Raw genomic sequence first — 21837 nt, 5'->3', positions numbered from 1 at the left:
ATCCGAAACTCAACAATCTAGGTGGGAAAAAGGTTTAAGTGCTAAATACATTTCAACACAAATATAATGGCAGATTATCAAATGTCTGTACAGCAACATATTTCAATTTAGTTGCCTATTGCTACAGTGCTGAAATCCTCTTAAATGGGTACAAATTAGTTCTGCACCAACAAAAGGAAGGAAGGTGAATCATCTTTCTGTGCTGTTTCAGTTCAGCTGCATTATTTCAGTTACCTTTCCCCCCTCCCATGAGTTAAACTACTTCAATATTGCTTTCAACATCATGGTAAGGAAATCCCCATCTGTAAGTAATGATTATACCAGTGAGATGTTCATAATCTTCCTTGAAACAAACAGTCATCTGAAGCCCAAGATGAGAGTTCATTTTTGACAATCTTCAGGTAAATAAGGGCAGCTGTAAGGCAAAGATGTCTGTACATCCACTATAATGTCCACAGGCATTCTCCATCACCTTTGTTGCTCGAGTGGTCTCTATAAGCAGTCCATAGAGTTATCTGGAAGTATCCCTAAGGGTGGGGCCTTTCCTGGGAGACAGGATGGAGGGAGCTTGGAGTTTGACGTGGGATCCACATTTTCACAGTCCTCCATTCGCTCTGCGCTGCCTTCCCAGTTTATATGGAATCTGGTCACACGTGGGTTTGATGCCAGAATATTTCTCTGTAGCTGAAAAAGGAAGGCAGGAATATATATAAATACTTTGTACATATATTTCCATTACTTCAGAATATTAATGTGGCTTTTCAGTGTAACTGACACAAATCTGATGAGATTTTAGACAATTTAACTTGGCCTAAACTTGGTCACCAGCAACAGTAAAGTAATTACACATTACTGGTGTGACTAAGATAAACATGAAATGTCTGCATAGTGTGTACATATTTTACAACCTAAATGGAAACACTCTGAACATGTTTGAAAACCTTTCTCCAGAAGACTGGTTCATTTTCCATTGCAGCTGATTTTTGCTAATATGCATATTGCTACTATCTAGTAAGCAATACATCCCACTCCAATTGGCAGCTATGTTTAGGGCAAGAAAATGTGAACCCTGTAGATAAGAATGTTACAAAAGGTGCCAAATGGCATTGATTCAACAATTAATAATCAAATAAACAACTATATAATAAGCTAAATTAAACTACAACGTGGCTAATGTGAGTGAAAAGTTACAAACAAAATCCTTTTTCATTACAGCAAAACTCACAATGGCTTATTACCGAAGTTACTATCTGAAACACTGTTCACAGAGAAGTAACATTTCTGCTGAACTAGTTATATAACCAAGGGAATTTGATAGGATTACTAGTAATTTTTGAAGGATCACATAATCTGTTTCAAAGTGCAGGCTCAACAGAAAGAAAAGCTTCAATTCTGCAAGTATTAGCCTAGTACACCATGCTGTTTGATGAAAACCTTTAGCTTGATTGATTTTGCTATTTTAACGGTTAATACAACAAAAAGCATGTTCTTAGGGTTGTGTAGTGTATGTATTTCACCTAATGTCTGTATGGTGTATTTTTATTGACAAATTCCTTAAAAACTCATCTTCAACCAGACAGAACAATATACATTAAAGTTCATGAAATATCATTATCCAAAGTTTTATTTAAAAACATAATTTAAAAATAATCAGAACTCAGATTATCTAGAAATCAACTTTTAGCCTGACCTGGGTGTAGTCTGGCTTGATCGGTGGATTTTCACGAAGCTCGGGTTCTGTGTATTCATTGTTCACATAGTAACCAATGCGAATGAACTCCTGGCCACGGTATGTGCAGGTAATCAGCACTACAGTCACACCAACAGCATCACTTTCAGGAATCAATCCAGTGTTTGGGGCATCAGCCTGTTAAAAGAAACACGACACTTAGATGTGCGGACATATAAAGCAACTTTTTGGATACATTTCCAGAATTTTAACTGTATCTGGTCAAATGGGGATTATTGCACCAATGTTGGGATAAGATTAGTCAGGATCTACAACATTTAGCTGATAATTGCTGGAACATCCAGCGCAACCGATCTTTCGCCGGATGTCCCTCGCATTGCAAAACTCCGGTAGTTTCAGAAAACAAAAAACTTCCGAGCTAGCAAGCTACATGCTAACAATAGCAAGTTTTGAAGATTATTTGGATTGTCCAACAAAGAAGGCCTGCTTGGTTCTTTTGGGGGAATGACTGTAATAATGTACAAAGAATATGTTTATGACATTTTCTATCTAACTGGGACCGGTTGGCGGGGATTTGCTATGTAAAAAAAATACACACTGATAGGAACAAATTACGTTTAACCATCTATCCAGCTAATTTATCAAGCTCAGGTTACTGTGTTGTGTGAACAGTTAACGTCATTTAGTATTGTATGTGCTATTTTTCCCTTCTGAGACCAATTTGCAGATCTACCGTTGCTGCGACCGGAGCTTAGTGTCACCCGATTGTGATTGGTTTAAAGAAATGCAAACAACCCAGACCATTTTTTATCTTCTATCCAGGAGTGTATGTGTGGAGGGGCCAGACCTGACTCTGCAGTGCTGTCAAGCGAGACTATAACGGGATTAATCAAAATCTGTTTGTATGAAAGATACAGGCTTGTAAAAATTCAGTCAGTTTGACTATTAATGGATTATAACATGGTTTATTTAAAAGGCCTTATAGTACTGCTATATATCGCTTATAGCAGTCCCTCCAGAAAAACGCGATTAATCAGCCGCATATTTATTTTTTATTTTTTTTATATTTATGCGGGGGCAGCATTTTTTCAAATACGCAGCACTTTCACCGCATAAGTTGCCGATTTCCACGCAAAATATGCGGGGCTTGCATGAGTTTGTAATCCCCGCATTTTCGTTGCAAAAAAGTCACATATCTTAGCAGAAAGTTGAAAAATGTTGCGTTTACTTGACACAAGAGCAGCCATTTCCCCGTTGCCATGGGAACGATATGAAGTGAAGTAATTACGTGACGTGAACATCATCGAAAAGCAGGGTGTTGGGGGGAATCACCAGTTTTTGCAAGTTCCCGCAATTTTTGCAAGTTCCCACAATTTTATCACATAAAATTGCATGAATATTTTTTAAGAAAACGTGCTGCATAATCAAGGATTTTTGCCCTCATCATAAAAAAATGGATTTTTGGAAGGACTGTTACAGATGAATCAATAGTTACAGATAATGCAGTGAAACAAGTAGAACATAATGCAAATAAAGGTTCAGTATGCTGATTACTTAAAGATAGATGTAAATGTGATATGTGTATGACAAGTGCATAAACTTGGTTTCACCTTAAGTCAGTACCAAGTTAAAATGCCATATAGTTGAAATAAAGTTTTACATTGCAGTAGATTTTTTTTAAATGAATGCACACCACTTGGAATTGATATTTGCTGATATTTACTAACAATTATAAATATAGTTGAGGCAAATGCATTTACGTCACATTTAAGACCCTTTTATAATGTCTAACTGATGCTCCACAATAAAAGGTTTCTAGTTTATGAGCATGTTTAGCCCCAAACAGACTTGAGATGATCCTGCTGAGCATGTAGAACAAGAGACTGCTGAAGCCGGCCTCTGTTAGTATGCTACGAACAAAGAGAATTATGAGTACTTTTTGCTGAACTGAAACGGCTTTTGAAGAAATCTTATTTGCTGAGGTTTTAATGTCCACATTGTTAGTCAGCTTATTATAATAAGATGTTGAGTAGCTACTTTAGCAGGACTGATAAAGATTTATTGAAGCCAATTCTGATATTGATCTTTGAGAGTTTAAAATAATGGTATATCGGCCATTGTCCATTTTCGTTAGACAACCCATAACATATATAAAAAAAATGTCAATAGGTTACAGTGGATTTTTTTAACAACTACGACCAAGACATGTACTGGGCAGGACATTATACTATAGCTGGGAAAAAAAATCGGCTGATTTATCGATTGATCTCTAGTAGCCACTTTCTTCACATAAAGCATCCCATCCAGTATTAGGCCTCATTCACATTGCCTGCGTTGGCTGACAGACGGTCTGTGAAAATTCAGGTATTTCCATTCGTTTTGAATGGGGGCAGTGCATTTTGCCGACATCATGCTGCGGTGGACAATCATGTAACCGGAGTTCAGACTTGTCAGCCGAAACGCAAGCACTGAACTGCCCGGGAGTTTGTGTAATAGTTGAATGTTTTGTGCAACAACAAAGCACTCCCTATATCAAAAACAACTACCTACAGTGTGACATGATATACACTAAGGGTGTGACGAGATCTCGTTTTACGAGATCTCGCGAGATTAAAACGTGACGAGATTTCTCGTCGAGGTGAAAAGTTGTCTCGTGAGGCGATGTTATGTCAGCGTGATGGAGCGTGAAATTACTATTGAAGATCCCCCTGCCACTTTTAAATCATTTGTGTGGCAACATTTTGGTTTTCCTGCGGAAATAATAAACGGCGAAAGAGTGACAGACAAGACGAACGCAATATGTAAACATTGTAAGAAAAAAAAATGCCGTATACCGCGGCTAACACGAGCACTATGCAAAAACACTTACAGCACCACCACAGCTCTCTACTAACTACTGCACCCATGACGAAAACATTAAAAGGGCAAACAACTCTAAAAGCCTTTGCATCTCTGCCACCGGTAAGTGCAAGAGCCACGGCAATAACGAGGGACATAGGCGTTTTCATTGCAGCTGATATGAGGCCATTTTCTGTGGTGGAAAATGTTGGATTTCGGCGACTCCTCCACACACTGGAAACGAGGTACGTCATCCCATCACGCGCGCATTTAACTCGCACTGTAGTCCCAAACCTCTACAAAGAAGCCAAGGTCAGTTGAATAAAAAAACCATTTTCCATTCATATATTTCATCATTGAGGATTTCTTCAAATTTATTTTTAAAATCTCGTCTCGTCTCGTTCTCGTGAACCCAATCTCGTGATGTGTCTCGTCTCGTGGAGTAAGTGTCTCGTCACACCCCTAATATACACCAATTGGGGGGCTACATTTTGGTCACCTACCCATGCTCAAAATGTTAAAGGCAAGGAAGCATGATGCAAGGAGGAGGATGCACTTGCCAATTTTGAAAGGTGTAATATAACAAGTTAGAAATGACTGTTCCCAGCATGCTATATGGCTAAGCAACACAAAGCACTTTTTCAGTTACCGTAGGTTGCCCCAACCAAACACACCTGAAACACAAACATATGTCTCCCAGCAGGTACTGGGCCAACCAAGACGGAGTCAAGGACTTGGTCATACTCTTCACTTTCTGCTGAGCCAACATAGATGATCTTCCATTCCAGATCTATTAAAAAACAAAACAAAGTAAATAAAGATATCTTTCACAATAAAACACAAAGTTATAGTAGTGTGTAGTGAATGAACTGAAACAATTATTCCATTAACCAATTAGATGTTGAACAGAAAATGCCAATTATAATCATCATTATTATTATTATTGCTAACTTATTTTGTTATATTTCTCCCTCATCTAGTAAAATTACTAAACGCCACAAAGCTTATCAAATACAACCACTAAGTACATGCTTTTCTGATTTTCACATTGTTGAAAGTCATAGTTCATGTGATTTTGCATTCACTTTCCATAGCAAGAGCTTGATATTCAGAAATGTGTCCAAATAGTCACATTTACAGAGACAGATCAAAATGTAAGGGAATGTATTACTGTGCAAAACTGTTGTGTAACATACAAATAGAAATTAGCCATTCCATGCGTGAATAATAATCCACATACTACAATAAGAAAATAAAGAATGCAGCAAAGTTGTTGGTATACCAATAACAATATATACATTAACTTTATACTGTAACGTTTGGACTACGCGCTGCAGAAGTAGACTTTGAAAAAAGTAGTGTGGCTGTAGCCCTAAAGTAGACACTTAACTCTGCTGTGTCCATATTTACAATCCTCCCAAGATCATTAGTGACATTTTTATAGTTAGTGTAACTATAAAAATGTCACTTTTTTTATATATATATATATATATATATATATATATATATATATATATATATATATATAAAAATGTCATTCTGTCTCAATTTTGGTGTTTTGATTAGGACAGAATTACTGATTTACTGATAGGGTCTCAAAATACAAATGATGTGTGATATATTTGGTTGTGTGCAGAAACCTAAATGAGCACAGTTATATTGACTGCTGGAAGGTGATAATGCCCTGCCTCAAGTAACATTATATTTACTTTTATTATGTAACGTTACTATTTTAATTTACGTATGCATTTGCATGCAATGTCAATATAGGCTTGCTGTTTTGCATATGTTTATATTGTTTTGAGGAATGCAAACTCAATATTCCTACGAAAAGATAACGAAAAATAAAATAAAGTTTCACGGATCTGACCTATGCAAGACAAATAGCGAGAAATCTGTCCACCACAGGGAACTTATTCAGTCAAGCTTTGAAACGTTACTTTGCTATTTCCTTGTAACGTCATGTTACCTTTCACATATTTATCTTTCTGACTTAAGTTAGCTACTGTAGCTAACCTAGCGTTAGCTGTTAGCAAACTCTAGTAACGTTACTGACAGAATAAACCTAACGTTAGCAACAGGCTCAAGCTTTGGCTTCGGACACACAATATGACAGCTTTTTGCAATGGCACCTACCTTCGGGAAGGTCCTCCATACATTCAAACGTTATTTCAAACTGAAAAGGGTTTCCGAAGGGACTCGGGTTATCTAGGACAGCCACATTTAACACCTGTACCTTCGCCATTGTTGTTGGTGCAGCGCTAAACGGGCTAGCTAACCAAAAACAAACGTTCAAAACCAGATTCCCGGGGAATGCTTAAAAAACAACGCTACAACGACAGAAGCGGTAACAGGGTCGCCAGTATTATACTTATCTGCCAAACACCTTTGGTTTTACCAAACTTAAGCCCTAATGATACGACTAAATGCGCACTGCTAACTTAATCAATGTTTAACTAACGTTAACGTTAGCGGTTATTACATTTGAGGAGAGATATGCTAATAACGCTCTCCCGCCGCTTCCACTGTCCTCCACCGCGCCTACGGCAAGCGGTACGTGCGCGAAAGAGGAGCCGCTTCCATCAAAGGAAAGGCAAAGAGCCTCAATCGCCCCCTAGTGGTCTCTTAATACATCCATGCTAGTAGCACGGGTACATCAGAATCAACATCAGATTTATTAAAGTAAGTTTGCACTTGCAAGGAATTTGCCCCGGTACATACAATAAAAATATATAAAAAAAAGGATACAATAAAGCAAATGACTGCTAAAGTCAAGACCATATATACAAAATAGATATATTGCAATAAAAATACACTATAACTAAAACAAATTTGTACAATGCAACTGTTTTAGAAAGGGAAAGAATGAAGGCTGTAGGGTTTAGTGCACGGTGTGCAGAAATATTTATCAGGGGATCTGCAAAAGTTCACAGTAGGCTATGTATAACGTGCAACAAAACGTGAGCTTACAAAATCTAATTGCACATTGCTTACATTTTTTATTGACATTATTTGTAACCAGATAATAAACAGATAATTCCTTTCCTGACTGGCCAAAGTACTAAATCGGGTTGGAAGGTGTATTGTATTGGCATAAACCTTTGATCTGTCTCCAGTCAGTCCATATGTTGCAAGTATGTTGCTACTGTTTTGGTTACGAACAGTTAAACATAATTACCTTGGGTTGGGAGGAAAAGTAACATAAACAATATCCTAATGCAATCAAATATAACAATGTCACAATACATCCTTGGAAATTATCCTTGAAACATATCTTTAATGAACCAAAAAAAAAAATGCAAAGACTATTACATGTGATGTTTCCACACCTTTTGTAAACCATATGCCTGCAGTATATGGGACAACTGACTGATACAGGCTTTTTCTAGTGTAAATGAGAGGACAATCATGTAGGCCTATACCAGGAAGAAGAAAGACAAACATACGACTAAAAATGTATTGGTTTTACATGGAAACTGGTTCATACAAATAAATATGTAAAAAGAAAATATGACAAGATAGAGGCCTACAACTTGTTCATAGCTTTTCTACATTAAAGAATATTGATCATGGGTTGGCATGCCTTATTTGCAATTAAATAGTATTTCCATGTTTTAATTGAATGAATTGTCATTGAATTCGATGACCAGATATTCTATGATTTGAATACAGCCTAACTCATGTAATTCAGCAGGCTGCATTTTCAAGTCTCAATATTACCACCACTCACCACCACATTTCGCATGCATTAATATAGTGTAGGTTACACCATCACTTTTTCAACACAAAGGTTATGTAATTAGGTGACTTTTTCTGCATGACTCATAACCTACTCTCATAAATAGAATAATGTTAATAATAAAGAAAATTGTAATTAGTGAATAAAATAATAAATAGGCCGGTCCGGTCAACTGTACAAAACAGTAGGCTAAAAAAAACAACACAAAAATGGTATGGCATTTTCTCAGACTGACTCACTGCTGTAATATAAGAGTAATTTTCCACAGCAGTTCTCTGCTTTTCAAAAACGCCTCACTGCTCTCACACACTGTCCAAATCAAAAGTTTGACCACCACAGATTAGGCCTGAAGCAGCCTACATTTTCTTTGCCCCTCTGAGTCTGAGAATGGGAGATTAGGTGAGGATTAGAGCCCATTGGACCAGCTGGCCGCCGAATTCATCCTTAAAATATCTCAGGAATGTTGATATGCTTTTTCATGTTGGGTAACATAAGACCTGACGGAGGCGCTGTTTCATGTCACCACCATCAGCCAGGTTGTTCTAGGTAGGAGCTGTGCGGGGAGGGGAGGGTAGGACACAGTTAAACATTGCCACTCCAGCAGGTTGGAGCAAGTGACAGCAACCTGGCATCATACAAGAGAAGTTCATCTTAATTCAAGTATCAGGAGGTAAATAGGCATACTGTGACACGAATGTGATTAAAGTAATCCTTTATATAGCCTAGTTGTGTATTTTGAGGAGGTTTTTATATGGCAACAGAGGAGATCGGGTCTGCTCTGCTTCAGTAAACTGCGTTTTTTTTCTCCGACCTTATACAAAGGAGTATCTGTCCTCTGCTGCAGGTGGATAGCTGCGCTCAGGTAATGTAACACGAAACTCAACCATGTGACCAATGGCGATTTGAAGAGTAGACGAAAAAACTGCTTTACATAAAACACCGACTGGTAGTCGAGGTAGTCCAGTATTGGACCCATTCAGAAGTATTTCAGAAGCACGGTTTTTGTCTTGAGACGTTAGCCTAACTTTTATTTTCATTGGACTAAACCCTTTGTTGCGGTTTCATTTTTGACAAGGTGAGCCGGAAGCGAGGAATCAACCTGTTCGATGTTTCCCGTTTTACTGCGATCACCTGAAAACAGCCGGATCAATGGTATGTTTTCCTACAGAGTTTATGGGAAATTAACTTTACACAACACATTGTCTTCTTTATAAGTAGTAAATATAATAATATTGCTGCAAATGAGAAGGGGTTGAACATTAAAGCTGTATTCAGTTATTAATACATATGCTATTAATAGTCTAGCCTATTATTTTCCTGTGGTCTGAGCAGGTTTATGGTGATTCAACAGCAGGCTGAATGTGTGACTCAGTATTTGTATGGTGTCTCTGTGTCAAAAAAAAGGGCATTTGTCTTTACATCACTGGAAATAAAGTGTCTTTGGCTGTTCAAGATGGGCGATAAATCCACACTGTGAATGTTGGCCCTAATGAAATGGACCCGAGCTAATGCCCCAAAGTCCCAGTCTGCCCTCCCTTTGCCCTGCTGGTCACGGGTAGAGATGGCAGTGTGTCCGGATGTGCTGGCCATGCCTGGAGTTGTGGTCAGGAGTGTTCTTCTTCTTGCACTGAGCAGTAAGCCTGTGTGGGGTGAGTCAGTAACCATCCCTTCATCATCAACACTCCCACAAAAATAAAACATATTTCTCACCACGCCTACACACACCCACATACACACCATTATATCCTGCAATGATACATAAAAACAAAAAGAAAGGGGACATTCCAGAGCAAATCTGAAACATGCACGGGCTTGTCAGCATGTTATAAGAACATTGGATTAAGAAAAGAATAAGAAAAAAGAAACACACTGTCATATGAGAAAGAGCTATATTTACATCCACTTGTATCTTATCAAAAGAATTCAATTTCACAATACATAGCTCCCTTTTGTAACCCCTTCTTCTTGTTATCAAGTTGTACTCGTGTCCCTGCAAAGTTTACTATTTGCAATAGTGAATGATTGACTCAGAAAATTGTAAGGGTGGGGTTTTAAGTTTCCAAAACAAAACATTCTTAATAAAATGGTGTTCAGTACCTCTGTTACACTCAAAACGAACAAACAAAACAAATAGATTTATGTTTTTTCTCCATATTTCAAACAACTGCGTCGTTTGACTTAGTATCAGACTATAGCTGCACTACACTGCATTCCTGTGCTTCTCCTCCTCCTCATACACTCTCCTGGTCAAGTAGTTACTAAGTAGTTTTGCGATGTCACTGAGTAATCACATGGCTGGCGGGATGACTGGTATGCTGCGTCTTGTGTTGTGTTGTTACCTTCAAAGTGTGCATAAGGCTAAAAGCAACTTCTGCTGTTGCTTCCTCTTTTTCTACTTGTGTAAAATAGAGGTTTTACTTTAAAGTAGGTTTAGATCTGCCTCCTGTTAGTTTCTTAACTAAAAAGGTTTGTCTTATGGGCATGAAATTTTACATTTTGAGAAATATGCTTATGTTTCATCTCTTTTCACAGGGAATAATACTATGGTTGAAAGTGCCACACGTTCTAATAACACTGCTGTGAGTAAAAAAATCTTTATCATGACCACTAATTGACTTTAGAAAGTATCCAGTGTCACTAGATTGATCACTGTCCTGCCATTTTCAGGGACCCAACATTGCAGCTATCGTGGCCCCTACGGTCACCCTGGGTGTTCTGGCCATAGTCTTGGCTGTTCTCGGCTGGCTCCTCTGCGTGGTGAAAAAGAAGAGACAGACTGAAGGGACGTATAGACCCAGTTCTGAGGAACAGTCTGGTGCACATGGTGTGGCAGTACCAGATGCACTAAAGTTACCAAAAGAGGAAAGACTCATTTGACATTTTGTGCTTTATGTTTCTACAAAGTCCTGCAAACATTTGCATAGCAGCGTTCCTGTGTGTCGAGGATCTCTCTTTTGAGCTGATTAATGAAAGAAAAATCTCTCCAGGTTTAAGAGAGCACATATTGCAAAGTTTGAGCTTTCATTTCAACAAGCACTGAATGGTTCCTGCATGGCACTATGAAGAAATGCCCCTGGATGGATCTAGCTGATTTCAAGAACAATTGGACATTTCAAGGAGGTTTTGAACAATTCCTCCACACAAATTACACGAGAGTTTCAGTATTTTATCATCATTAATCATTTTTGGTTAGAGAAGTTTTTTCTTGTTTTAGTTGCCATTTACCATGTATTTGATTTGATTCAGTCTATTATGAAATACTGTCACTGGCAAAAATCTATAGCAATCTTTTACCTCAAACTAATTATTTGTCTTGCTGAGTCCATTGCATCAAGACCGATGTTTTTTAGTCAATAATGAGTGTAATTAAACATGCAAAAACTATTGATTTTATAAAGGAAGCTGTATGTTAAAAATTAGGTTATACTGAGAAAATATATTGAGTAAAAGCAAGCAATTGTTTACAATTCAAGTATTTTTTTAAACTAATTTGAATTCACATTATTTAAAGTTAATTTCATCAGATCAACCATACAGTGCATAATGCATCATAATCAAGCAGATGTTTTACAATGTTACATTTTATTAATGATGTTTTCAAATATATGTTTGTAAAATAGTTGAATAGTTGAAAACTTTGCAAAGCATATAAACCATTTAAAGCATCTCTGAGGACATCCTGTTCTAATTAATGATTTGCCTTAAAAATACATGATGTTACTCTAAAGGTATGATTATATCTGCAGTATTCAAATCCTAGTCAAAATAACATAAGCAGGGAAACATTTAATAAAAATGTACAGTATATGTACGACATAAAAAATCTATGCATTGGGGAAAATGTGAGTCCATAGCTTTGTATGCTTAGTCTTTAAAAACAGCTGAGCAGATAAGAAGTCCTGATAGTCAGAGAGTGAAAAGTTCAGCTCCTGCAACAACCTGTCAGACTGTACCGAAGAAAGTCTCTGAAACACTGAAGCCATTGTTTGTCTCTCTGGAACAAAAAGGTTATCTATAATGTAATGAAAAAATTGTAGAGAGAGTCTAACCTTTTATATACAGATACTTTTCTAAATCAAAAATATTTGGAAACTTCAGGAAATGTCGCCAATATAATTTTACATTGACTTACTATACACATATACAGTACACTTTGGTATTCTCAATGATTCCAGAACAGTCATGTAGGGTCATTAGCATTATGATGGATGTTAAATAGCACTGATGTCTAACTAGGTTTGGAATGGTAATGAAGTATGGGAAGGTCCCCAGGCATTCCTCATGCCAGTTGATTTTAAGATCAGAAGTTATGAAATTACCTTTTTCTTAAACTAGACAACACATCAAGGCATCATCTAAAAAAGTATACATATGAAAATGAAAGTTGTTTTTTGTCCTATCCACACTGATAATACTGGATTGAATACAGATTTACTTGAGTTCTGGATTGAGACTGAAAAGATGGCTAGACCATTTTGATATTCAGTAGATTAGTACCCTTGGCATCTTACTGACTACAAACATGCTACTAACTATTAAGTATTAAATAAAATAATCATTTGAAAAGCTAAAACATGTTCTTACAGACCCCATGAATCACGTTGTGGCCTGACCCTCAAGGTCAGAACTACTTCCCTTGTCGGCACATTGCCGAACAGACACTGAAGTGCAGTAATAATGTCAGATCATCACACATTAAGTGAATCAATAAAAACTCAGAGACAGTAAAAGTGGCCTTTTTAATCACATTTTATTCATCCTACAAATTCAAGGCTTTACAGTTAAAATCACTTGCTTTTAAATTTCCACAAGGCAGTGACAGGACATATGTAAGGATGCCAATAATTCAGTGCATTCACAACATAAAAAGAAACAAATGAACCAAAAACGTCACCAGTATAAGTACACATCAATGTCTAACATTAGAGCAACAGTCATCTAGATGTTGACAGTTTTTCAGAGTGTGGCAGACAATTCAAATTATGATGAAGAGGGATGAAAGGGATGGAATTGGGGGATGGGCGAGATAAAATGAGATTTGGCAGCTGGGTAGGCTGAGGTTTTAGGCAACTTCCTCCTCTCCCTCTTCCTCAAACTCGCCCTCCTCAGCGGTGGCATCCTGGTACTGCTGATACTCGGACACCAGGTCATTCATGTTGCTTTCTGCCTCTGTGAACTCCATCTCATCCATGCCCTCACCAGTGTACCAGTGGAGGAAAGCCTTACGGCGGAACATGGCGGTGAACTGCTCGGAGATGCGCTTGAACAGCTCCTGTATTGCTGTGCTGTTGCCGATAAAAGTGGCAGCCATTTTGAGGCCACGGGGTGGGATGTCACAGACGGCGGTCTTCACATTGTTCGGGATCCATTCAACGAAGTAGCTGCTGTTCTTGTTCTGCACATTCAACATCTGCTCATCCACCTCCTTCATGGACATGCGGCCCCTGAACACCGCAGCCACGGTGAGGTAGCGGCCGTGCCGTGGGTCGCAGGCAGCCATCATGTTCTTGGCGTCGAACATCTGCTGGGTGAGCTCGGGCACAGACAGGGCGCGATACTGCTGGCTGCCCCTGCTGGTCAGGGGGGCAAAGCCTGGCATGAAGAAGTGCAGACGGGGGAAGGGCACCATGTTCACAGCCAGTTTACGGAGATCAGCGTTGAGCTGGCCGGGGAAACGAAGACATGTGGTCACCCCGCTCATGGTGGCGGACACCAAATGGTTTAGATCTCCATAGGTGGGGGTGGTGAGTTTAAGTGTGCGGAAGCAGATATCATAGAGAGCTTCATTGTCAATGCAGTAGGTCTCATCTGTGTTCTCTACCAGCTGGTGGACAGAGAGAGTGGCGTTGTAGGGCTCCACCACAGTGTCCGACACCTTGGGAGAAGGCACCACGCTGAAGGTGTTCATGATGCGGTCAGGGTACTCCTCGCGGATCTTGCTGATGAGAAGAGTGCCCATGCCAGAGCCGGTACCGCCACCTAGGGAGTGAGTAAGCTGGAAGCCCTGGAGGCAATCGCAGCTCTCGGCTTCTTTCCTCACGACATCCAGGACAGAGTCGACCAGCTCGGCTCCCTCAGTGTAGTGGCCCTTGGCCCAGTTGTTTCCAGCTCCACTCTGACCTGTAGTCAAGAGTACCACAGTTCATTTATGTAGGAAACACAGGAAGCTGTTCTTATTGGAGACCATAGCAAAAGTCAACATACCAAATTTGGATGTGACAACAGGTAAGTGCATCTTCACTAAATTCACACAGCTTACCAAAGACAAAGTTGTCGGGTCTAAAGATCTGCCCAAAGGGACCGGACCTGACTGAGTCCATCGTACCAGGCTCCAGATCCACCAGGATGGCTCGGGGCACATACTTTCCACCTGAAATGTGGTCGAATAGATCGACAAGGTCATTCCTGGTAAATCTTACAAGCTTGTGAAGCATGGTGAGTTTAATGTAAAACACAAATGTGTATGCAAATCATTTTGCATAGTTGGAGAGCTGGGTAGGTGAGGGAAGAAAAAAGATGGTTGAATTTGCTCTCTTTTGTATTATAGCTAAGTCTGTAGCTTACCTGTGGCCTCATTGTAATAGACGCTGATTCTGTCTAGCTGCAGATCACTGTCTCCGTGGTAGGCACCAGTGGGATCAATGCCATGCTCATCACTGATCACCTCCCAGAACTGAAAAAAAATAGACATGGAAGTAGAGGAGGAAGAGACAGATGTTGATATTATAGGCCAAGGTAAAAATAAAATAAAAAATAAATAGACCTACAATTAATTTAATGTACTGAAATGGGTAACAGTAGGCTATAATTTCCCTGAAATAGCATAAAGCTACTTTATAGGAACCTATATTTAAACATGCAATGCTGCAATGACTGTTTTAATTCTCTAACTGAATGCAGCTCAGAAGAGCAGTCTGTTGAGCTGCAGTGTCTCAACAGTAATCAAGCAGATGGCAATAATCCTATAATTAAGACAAACAAATTCGCTTTAATAATTGCATGCAAAATTAGCATTTGACTGTACCTTTTTGTCGAGTCATGCAAGCAATTTATATGAAGTATTTGGTAGTAGTAATGTAATCATGTCACTGTAGTAGCAGCCTCCCCTCCCCCTCCACCTTCATGACCTATTTTTACCAAATTCTTTTCAAGCCAATTCTAGTTGAAAAATGTCTGATTTTGCACCAATATCCTAGGCCTACATGATGTTATTTTTGTCATTTTAACATTTAGTAGCCTAGTGTTAAGCTTGTTGGCCTTCAATCGTACAGTGTGTTCTTTTAGCATCGAAGACACTATTAAACCACGCAAATAAGCGCGTGCCGAATCTTGAGCCCAATGTAAACCCTGCAGAGAATAGCCTATCAATGACCAAACGTCTAGTATTATAATTTGTATTAATTGCACGACGCTTCAATCAAGAGAGGACACGTTGGGTTTATTCTAGAGAATTCTTGGAGGATGGATTAGACGCCTCCTCTCGCCTGCACTAGTCTAATGAATGACAAACCAAACAGAGAAAAGGAAATCAGAGGAATACCTTGGCTCCGATCTGGTTTCCGCACTGACCGGCTTGCAAATGCACAATTTCGCGCATTTTTGTAACAGATGGATACGAGGGTGGTCGAGTAGGAGATAGGAATCAGAGCAGCAGAGATTCACAGGATGGTGATTCCTGCAGTCGATCGTCCGGGAGTCTTTGGTACCGCCTATAAAGACCTACTACTGGGTTGAATTGGTGGTGCAACTTGACGTCATCGCCATGGTAACCAAAGACCGGAGGAGAGAGGGAGGGAACAAAGACCCGTAAATCGCGGATAGGGTGCGAGAAGCTGCATCAGTCATCATCAATAAGATTCCTATTATTATTCTGACGAACTCAGTGCACTCAGACCCCATCCAAACATACACACCCACTAGTTTTATACTATGACACGCACACAACAGAAATACAGATGAAGGTTTAATACACACTTTGATAGGTCATCAAGGCCGTTGATGTGCAGTTTTAACAGTGTAGCCATAGACAAAATCACCACAAGTTCATTATTTTGACGTCAAACAGCCATGGATGAAAGGACAAGGACAGCAACATATACAATGATCAACTGGAGTAGCCTATGAGGACTTCTTGATAGCCTACTTCTGAAAAGTACCAACTTGATATTATCCCACAGTATTCTGAATGTTCTGGTGCCATGAGGTCTGCATGTTCAAACAAGGTAAAATGATTAAAAAAATACCCTGGATGTGCAGCCATGTAAGGCCTGATCAAATGTGTGCTCTACTTCTTTTAAAACTACTTTTTTTGTGCAAAAATGTTTTCAAAAGTTCGTCTGAATCTAACATTGTTCCCAAACACACACACACACACACACACACACACACACACACACACACACACACACACACACACACACACACACACACACACACACACACACACACACACACACACACACACACACACACACACACACACACACACACACACACACACACACACACACTGCAGCTCAACAAGGAAGACACTTCAATACTTGTTTACTTATCCTTTAAGTCGTTCAGTCAGTTTTTAAAGTTAAAGAAGTTTAGTTTGTATTATTTCTAAGTTATCACAGCAAACTGACAGGAATACCAACACTGTTTGTGGACACTGAATATTCGTTAGGCCTAAAATGCAGACATTGTTAGGTCTTTACATTCAAAATCAAGGACACCAAATCTTTTTTAATTTATGTTAAAAAACCTGTCACTTTCAATAACAACCTGCACCCACATGTGTCAATGCAATACTACTCCTCTTCAGTAAAAGTAGGTTTTCAGGTAAGATATTCACTATGTTGTTTAATCTATTTTTAGCTGCCACCTATTACACATTCTGCCTTACTTGTATTCAGTAGAAAGAGGAGCAAAAATCTCTGGTCCCTATTGTCTGCAGAAGAAATGTTGTGTTATTGCAATCATCAAGACAAACACCAAGTATGCATATAAGGCAGATATAGTGACATAAAACTATCACAACCAATATTATCAATAACTTGTCTAAACTAGAATACAGTACATTAATAACAATAAGTAAATGACTGTTTCTTTCTGAGCATGTTAAGCCAGTCTGGGTATGAAATTAGTTGCAGTATATTGTTTTTACCTGACCATTCCCAGTTTAAATTGTCAATAACGAACTACACGTTAGACTAATAACTAGGTTTAAATGTTGGCTGTGACGCCTTGGGCTAATAACATGGATGTCAACCCTGAAACATTCACATTCATATCCTGAATGGTGACATTCCAAACATGCAGTTACCAACCCATTTTCCAACAACTGGCCAGTAGAGCTATGTTTCCTGTTTCCCAGCTTGGCTACATACAGTGTTGTTTCACAGTGCTGCGTGATTTGAGTTACTCCCACATAAGTCATGCACAGGAAAACCAAGAGCATTTGCTCCTTCATGTCAAGAACAATAGGCTGTTAGTGCGCTCTGAGGCTCTCAGGAGACAAGTTTAACTCGGCACGCAGAATTATTATTGTTGACAGAGGAATCGTTAAGGACTTACACCGGAGGACTTATGCTGTTTTGAACTGTGGATTTGCTGTATTGTACATGACAAGCTGAAAATCATGTCACTCCCAGAGGAGGATCTCACATGCCCAATATGCTGTGACATCTTTACGGACCCTGTTTTGCTGTCATGTAGCCACAGCTTCTGCAGGAGCTGTCTGAAGTGCTACTGGGAAACAGGGTTACGTGAGTGTCCAGTATGCAGAAAAAGAGCCTCCAAGGCTAGTCCTGCCACCAATTTGGCACTGAGAAATGTCTGTGAAGCTCTTTTGAAGGCTAGGAGGAGTTCAGTGCTGGTGGAGAAGATGAACTGTAATCTGCACGGGGAAAAGTTAAAACTCTTCTGTCTGGTTGACAAACAGCCCATCTGTGTGGTGTGCCAGTCTTCCAAACTGCACAAGAGTCACAACTGCTCACCTATAGAAGAGGCAGTACTAGACTGCAAGGTAAGGGAATATATCACTGTTTCCCGACTACATTGTAAAAGCAACCTGCTAAACAGACTGTTGTTTTTGTTAACCTGAAGTATTCAATGCCTCACCTAAAGGTAAAATGCAGCCCCACAAGTCTGTCCTGTTGTGAGCCGTGCTGTTATCTTTTCTTATATATCTTATATTCCAGGCCTAAAATATCCAAAAGCACTCAAAATACTGAAATAGTATTAAGATATCTGATATCTGTTGACTGAGGTTTACTTGATTTTCAGGATGAACTTGCTTCATCCCTCAAGAATTTGCAAGATAAAGCTGACCGCCTCAAAAGAAATCACATGACCTCTCCAGACATGATTGAGTACATCAAGGTAACTTTGATTAGATGACAGATATTTGATTTGGACTAAAAACATCTGGTCAAATAAACAAAAATTTCCAATAATCTCCTGCAGAGTCAGTCGCTAGAAACACAAAGATTGATCAAGAGACAGTTCGAGCAGCTACATCAAGCCCTCTACCAAGATGAGTTGGCCAGAATAGCGGCTGTGAAAAAAGAAGAAGAAGACAAGATTGCAGGAATGAAGGATAAGTTTAAAGAGCTTTCAGCAGAAGTGTTGTTGCTCACAGAGACAATCTCAGTCATACAAGAGCAGCTGAAAGAAGATGATATGGTGTTGTTGAAGGTCCGTACAGTCAATAATACATCAACTTTTAAATCATTGTTCCCAAAAACTTCCCACCTTGACTGTTAACGTTTCTATTTTCCAGAATTTCAAAGCCACTCAGGACAGGTAGGTGAACAAATTTATGGATTTACACTCTTTGTGTTGACTATGACATATAAGATATACTGTATATATATTTTTTTATCACAGAGAAAAAAACATAGCGCTTGATTCAGACAACATGTCTGGGTTATTGATTGATGTGACCAAGCATCTCTGCAACCTCAAGTATAAAGTCTTGGAGAAAATACTGGACCATATTGACTATAGTGAGTATACGCTATTGTTATCTTCAGGTTCAGAGGCCAAAAGAGTAGAATTGCACAACCCAAACCCTGTTTAACATATCAATCTCTCTGCTAATATCCTGTCTTTTAGCTCCTGTGACTTTGGACCCAAACACAGCACACCCCTGTCTCATCCTGTCTGACGACCTCACTTCCCTCCACTACTCAAAGACCCACAGCTGTTGCCCTGACAACCCAGAGCGCTTCCACATCAGCGCTGAAGTGGTAGGCATGGACGCACTGGGCTCAGGAAGCCACCACTGGGTCGTGGAAACAGGAAGTAATCAGGACTGGCTCCTCGGCGTGGCCTCTTTGTCTGTACCTAGGAACTCTGAGATCTCCGCTCGGCCTGAGAACGGCTTCTGGACTTTGTGTTTCAGGAATGGAGAGTTCAGGGCAATGACCTCACCACCCACCCCACTGACAGTTACAAGAGTGCCCAAACAAGTCAAAGTAAAACTGGATTACAACAAAGGGACAATGTCTTTCTTTGACCCTGCTGATGACACACTCATTTATGTATTCACACACACGTTCACAGAAACTTTACTTCCATATTTTTATACACAGAGCAGTCATCCATTGAGAATAATGCCAGAGAAAGTACTTGTGACAATGCTGCGTCGAGGATGAAGGATTTATAAATTTTGTAAGATAATATGATCCCAGACCTGTTTTGATGGATGAGATCAATATAAAATAATTAAATGTGATTGGTGGATTGACTGGCTGTAATGTTATTTTCTCTTTATGAATGCATGCAAAGTATCTCTTTATCTAAGTAATTTCACCGCTTCAAAAACACATTGTCACCTTTGTTGTTACTTATTCCTCCTTAAAGGAATAGTCCAACATTTTGGGAAATAGGCCTACCCTTATTCTCTCTTTTTGCTGAGAGCTAGATAAGAAGATTGATACCACTCACATGTCTGTATGACAAATATGAAGCTGCCGCCAATAGCCGGTGAGCTAAGCTAGTCTGGCTCTTCCAGCACCTCCAAAACTCACTAATTGTGTGTTTAAACTATACAAAGCGTAGGTGTCACACCTTCAGACACAGCCAGTCTAGTGGTTTCCCCTTGTCTTCACACTTTGTGCTAAGTTAAGCTCACCAGCTGCTGCCTCTAACTACATATTTACTGACATGGCATTAATGTTCTCATCAATGGTCTTGTATCCTGTACAGACTGTGAAGCCCCTTGAGGCAAGTGTGAATTTATATGTGAATTTTAATTGAATTGCCTTGACATCTAATATAAAACAAATAAGAAAATTCCTTTAACTGAAGAAAAATGCTAATAAACGTGACTAAATATACATTGCTCACTGTGGTGGACAGTGTTGGGGAGTAATGGAATACATGTAACGGCGTTACGTATTCAGAATACAAATTATGAGTAACTGTATTCCGTTACAGTTACAATTTAAATAGTTGGTATTTAGAATACAGTTACATTGTTAAAATCAATGGATTACATGACGATACTTCTCTGTTTCACGAGTTTATTCACTCTGAATAAATTAAGGCAACTTAATGCATTTTCCAGAAGCCCCGATATGAAATAGAAAAAAATAGCTATTTGCGTGTTCAGTCACAATAGAGTCGGAACGGGCACGACAGAGCCAGGGCAGCAATAAGTTTCTATCTTGGAAATTCAAACAGCATTAAAGAACGAACAGGGAGAATGAAATACAGCTAACTGTGCCGTGCAGCCTCTGCTTGCCAGCAACCAGCCAGCAGCTTTAAGGAGCATCTTAAAGTAAGTTATTTTTTTAATTAGCAAAGGGTAGTCGTCTGCTGTAGTTTTACTGGTCACCTTGCTATTTTAACATTGACGTGCGACTTTACATTCTCCTATACGTATACGTGCTGATTTACTAGCTCCAGAGCCGTTTAAAGACTGACTAGAACCGTTTGACATGCTAACCAACCTTTAGCTAAAATTAGCTTGTGGTAGCTTAGACCGCGGTTAGATTTTTGTAGTATGCAGTTCGGGACTACCAATACCATAATCTATCTGCTTGTTCAGGTACACATTCAGCTAGTTGGAATAAAAAGAACACACCATTATAGGCCTGTTCAGTAAGCTGGATGTGATAGCCGCATTCCTACACTTATAAAACGCAATTCAATGTGGAAGTAATCCTGAAGTAATCCAAGTATTCAGAATACGTTACTCAGATTGAGTAACGTAACGGAATACGTTACAAATTACATTTGTGGGCATGTATTCTGTATTCTGTAACAAAATACTTTTTGAAAGTATCCTTCCCAACACTGGTGGTGGAACAGGGTGAAGGAAATTTGCATTTGATGAAAATGTTTAATTAAATATAAAGAAGTTTTATGTTAGTAAACTTGGGTTTGGTGTGTGGCAAAAGTGTTCTTTTGAATTGCCCGTGACTTACACCCGAATGAATGAGGCTGCTGTGCAGGTGTTCTATGATTCTTCTATTGATGATAACTGTATTATGTTTCACTCAGATAAGGAAGATGTTTCTAATTCAGCAACATGCACTTTAAGAAATACACACCACACACGCATGCACACAGACAC

At 39.2% G+C, this 21837-nt stretch overlaps 4 protein-coding genes across 6 annotated transcripts; 2 read left to right on the top strand and 2 right to left on the bottom strand.

The window, feature by feature from the left end:
- Nucleotides 1-119: 119 nt before the first annotated feature.
- asf1ba (anti-silencing function 1Ba histone chaperone) lies at nt 120-7110 on the bottom strand. Its single transcript, XM_028598609.1, has 4 exons — nt 6665-7110; nt 5203-5318; nt 1691-1867; nt 120-684 (listed from the first exon to the last, which is right to left on the bottom strand). The coding sequence occupies exons 1-4, from the start codon at nt 6771-6773 to the stop codon at nt 493-495; spliced, it is 594 nt and encodes a 197-aa protein (XP_028454410.1). The 5' UTR covers nt 6774-7110; the 3' UTR covers nt 120-492.
- Nucleotides 7111-8773: 1663 nt separating this feature from the next.
- Nucleotides 8774-12092, top strand: crb3a (crumbs homolog 3a). Of its 3 annotated transcripts, none has more exons than XM_028598613.1 (5): nt 8774-8937; nt 9343-9419; nt 9672-9916; nt 10800-10846; nt 10935-12092. In XM_028598613.1, exons 3-5 carry the CDS (start codon nt 9745-9747, stop codon nt 11142-11144), a joined length of 429 nt encoding a protein of 142 aa, XP_028454414.1. In that variant the 5' UTR covers nt 8774-8937; nt 9343-9419; nt 9672-9744; the 3' UTR covers nt 11145-12092. The 3 variants fall into 3 exon arrangements, with proteins under 3 accessions (XP_028454414.1, XP_028454413.1, XP_028454412.1); XM_028598612.1 differs by having other exon boundaries at nt 8774-9129; nt 9721-9916; XM_028598611.1 differs by having other exon boundaries at nt 8774-9129.
- An 895-nt stretch (nt 12093-12987) lies between these two features.
- On the bottom strand, nt 12988-16021 carry tubb4bl (tubulin, beta 4B class IVb-like). Its single transcript, XM_028598569.1, has 4 exons — nt 15808-16021; nt 14832-14940; nt 14527-14637; nt 12988-14387 (listed from the first exon to the last, which is right to left on the bottom strand). The coding sequence occupies exons 1-4, from the start codon at nt 15862-15864 to the stop codon at nt 13330-13332; spliced, it is 1335 nt and encodes a 444-aa protein (XP_028454370.1). The 5' UTR covers nt 15865-16021; the 3' UTR covers nt 12988-13329.
- A 1643-nt stretch (nt 16022-17664) lies between these two features.
- On the top strand, nt 17665-20004 carry LOC114568910 (zinc-binding protein A33). Its single transcript, XM_028598568.1, has 6 exons — nt 17665-18279; nt 18540-18635; nt 18720-18950; nt 19036-19058; nt 19143-19261; nt 19371-20004. Exons 1-6 carry the CDS (start codon nt 17893-17895, stop codon nt 19910-19912), a joined length of 1398 nt encoding a protein of 465 aa, XP_028454369.1. The 5' UTR covers nt 17665-17892; the 3' UTR covers nt 19913-20004.
- Nucleotides 20005-21837: the final 1833 nt, after the last annotated feature.

The sequence above is a fragment of the Perca flavescens genome, chromosome 15, assembly GCF_004354835.1.
Source record: "Perca flavescens isolate YP-PL-M2 chromosome 15, PFLA_1.0, whole genome shotgun sequence".
NCBI classification, from domain to species: Eukaryota; Metazoa; Chordata; class Actinopteri; order Perciformes; family Percidae; genus Perca; species Perca flavescens.
The sequence above is the reverse complement of the archived record's forward strand: the minus strand, read 5'-3'. Positions and strand labels throughout refer to the sequence as shown.

Excerpts from the sequence above, each read along its gene's own strand:
- asf1ba (XM_028598609.1), bottom strand. The coding sequence starts at position 6,773 with ATGGCGAAGGTACAGGTGTTAAATGTGGCTGTCCTAGATAACCCGAGT. Across the intron at positions 5,319-6,664 it reads TATGGAGGACCTTCCCGAAG|ATCTGGAATGGAAGATCATC; the intron begins GTAGGTGCCATT and ends GTTTTTTAATAG. Across the intron at positions 685-1,690 it reads TCAAGCCAGACTACACCCAG|CTACAGAGAAATATTCTGGC; the intron begins GTCAGGCTAAAA and ends TTCCTTTTTCAG.
- LOC114568910 (XM_028598568.1), top strand. The coding sequence starts at position 17,893 with ATGTCACTCCCAGAGGAGGATCTCACATGCCCAATATGCTGTGACATC. Across the intron at positions 18,636-18,719 it reads ACATGATTGAGTACATCAAG|AGTCAGTCGCTAGAAACACA; the intron begins GTAACTTTGATT and ends AATCTCCTGCAG. Across the intron at positions 19,059-19,142 it reads TTCAAAGCCACTCAGGACAG|AGAAAAAAACATAGCGCTTG; the intron begins GTAGGTGAACAA and ends TTTTTATCACAG.
- tubb4bl (XM_028598569.1), bottom strand. The coding sequence starts at position 15,864 with ATGCGCGAAATTGTGCATTTGCAAGCCGGTCAGTGCGGAAACCAGATC. Across the intron at positions 14,941-15,807 it reads GAAACCAGATCGGAGCCAAG|TTCTGGGAGGTGATCAGTGA; the intron begins GTATTCCTCTGA and ends ATTTTTTTTCAG. Across the intron at positions 14,388-14,526 it reads ACCCGACAACTTTGTCTTTG|GTCAGAGTGGAGCTGGAAAC; the intron begins GTAAGCTGTGTG and ends TCTTGACTACAG.
- crb3a (XM_028598613.1), top strand. The coding sequence starts at position 9,745 with ATGTTGGCCCTAATGAAATGGACCCGAGCTAATGCCCCAAAGTCCCAG. Across the intron at positions 9,917-10,799 it reads GAGCAGTAAGCCTGTGTGGG|GGAATAATACTATGGTTGAA; the intron begins GTGAGTCAGTAA and ends CTCTTTTCACAG. Across the intron at positions 10,847-10,934 it reads CACGTTCTAATAACACTGCT|GGACCCAACATTGCAGCTAT; the intron begins GTGAGTAAAAAA and ends TGCCATTTTCAG.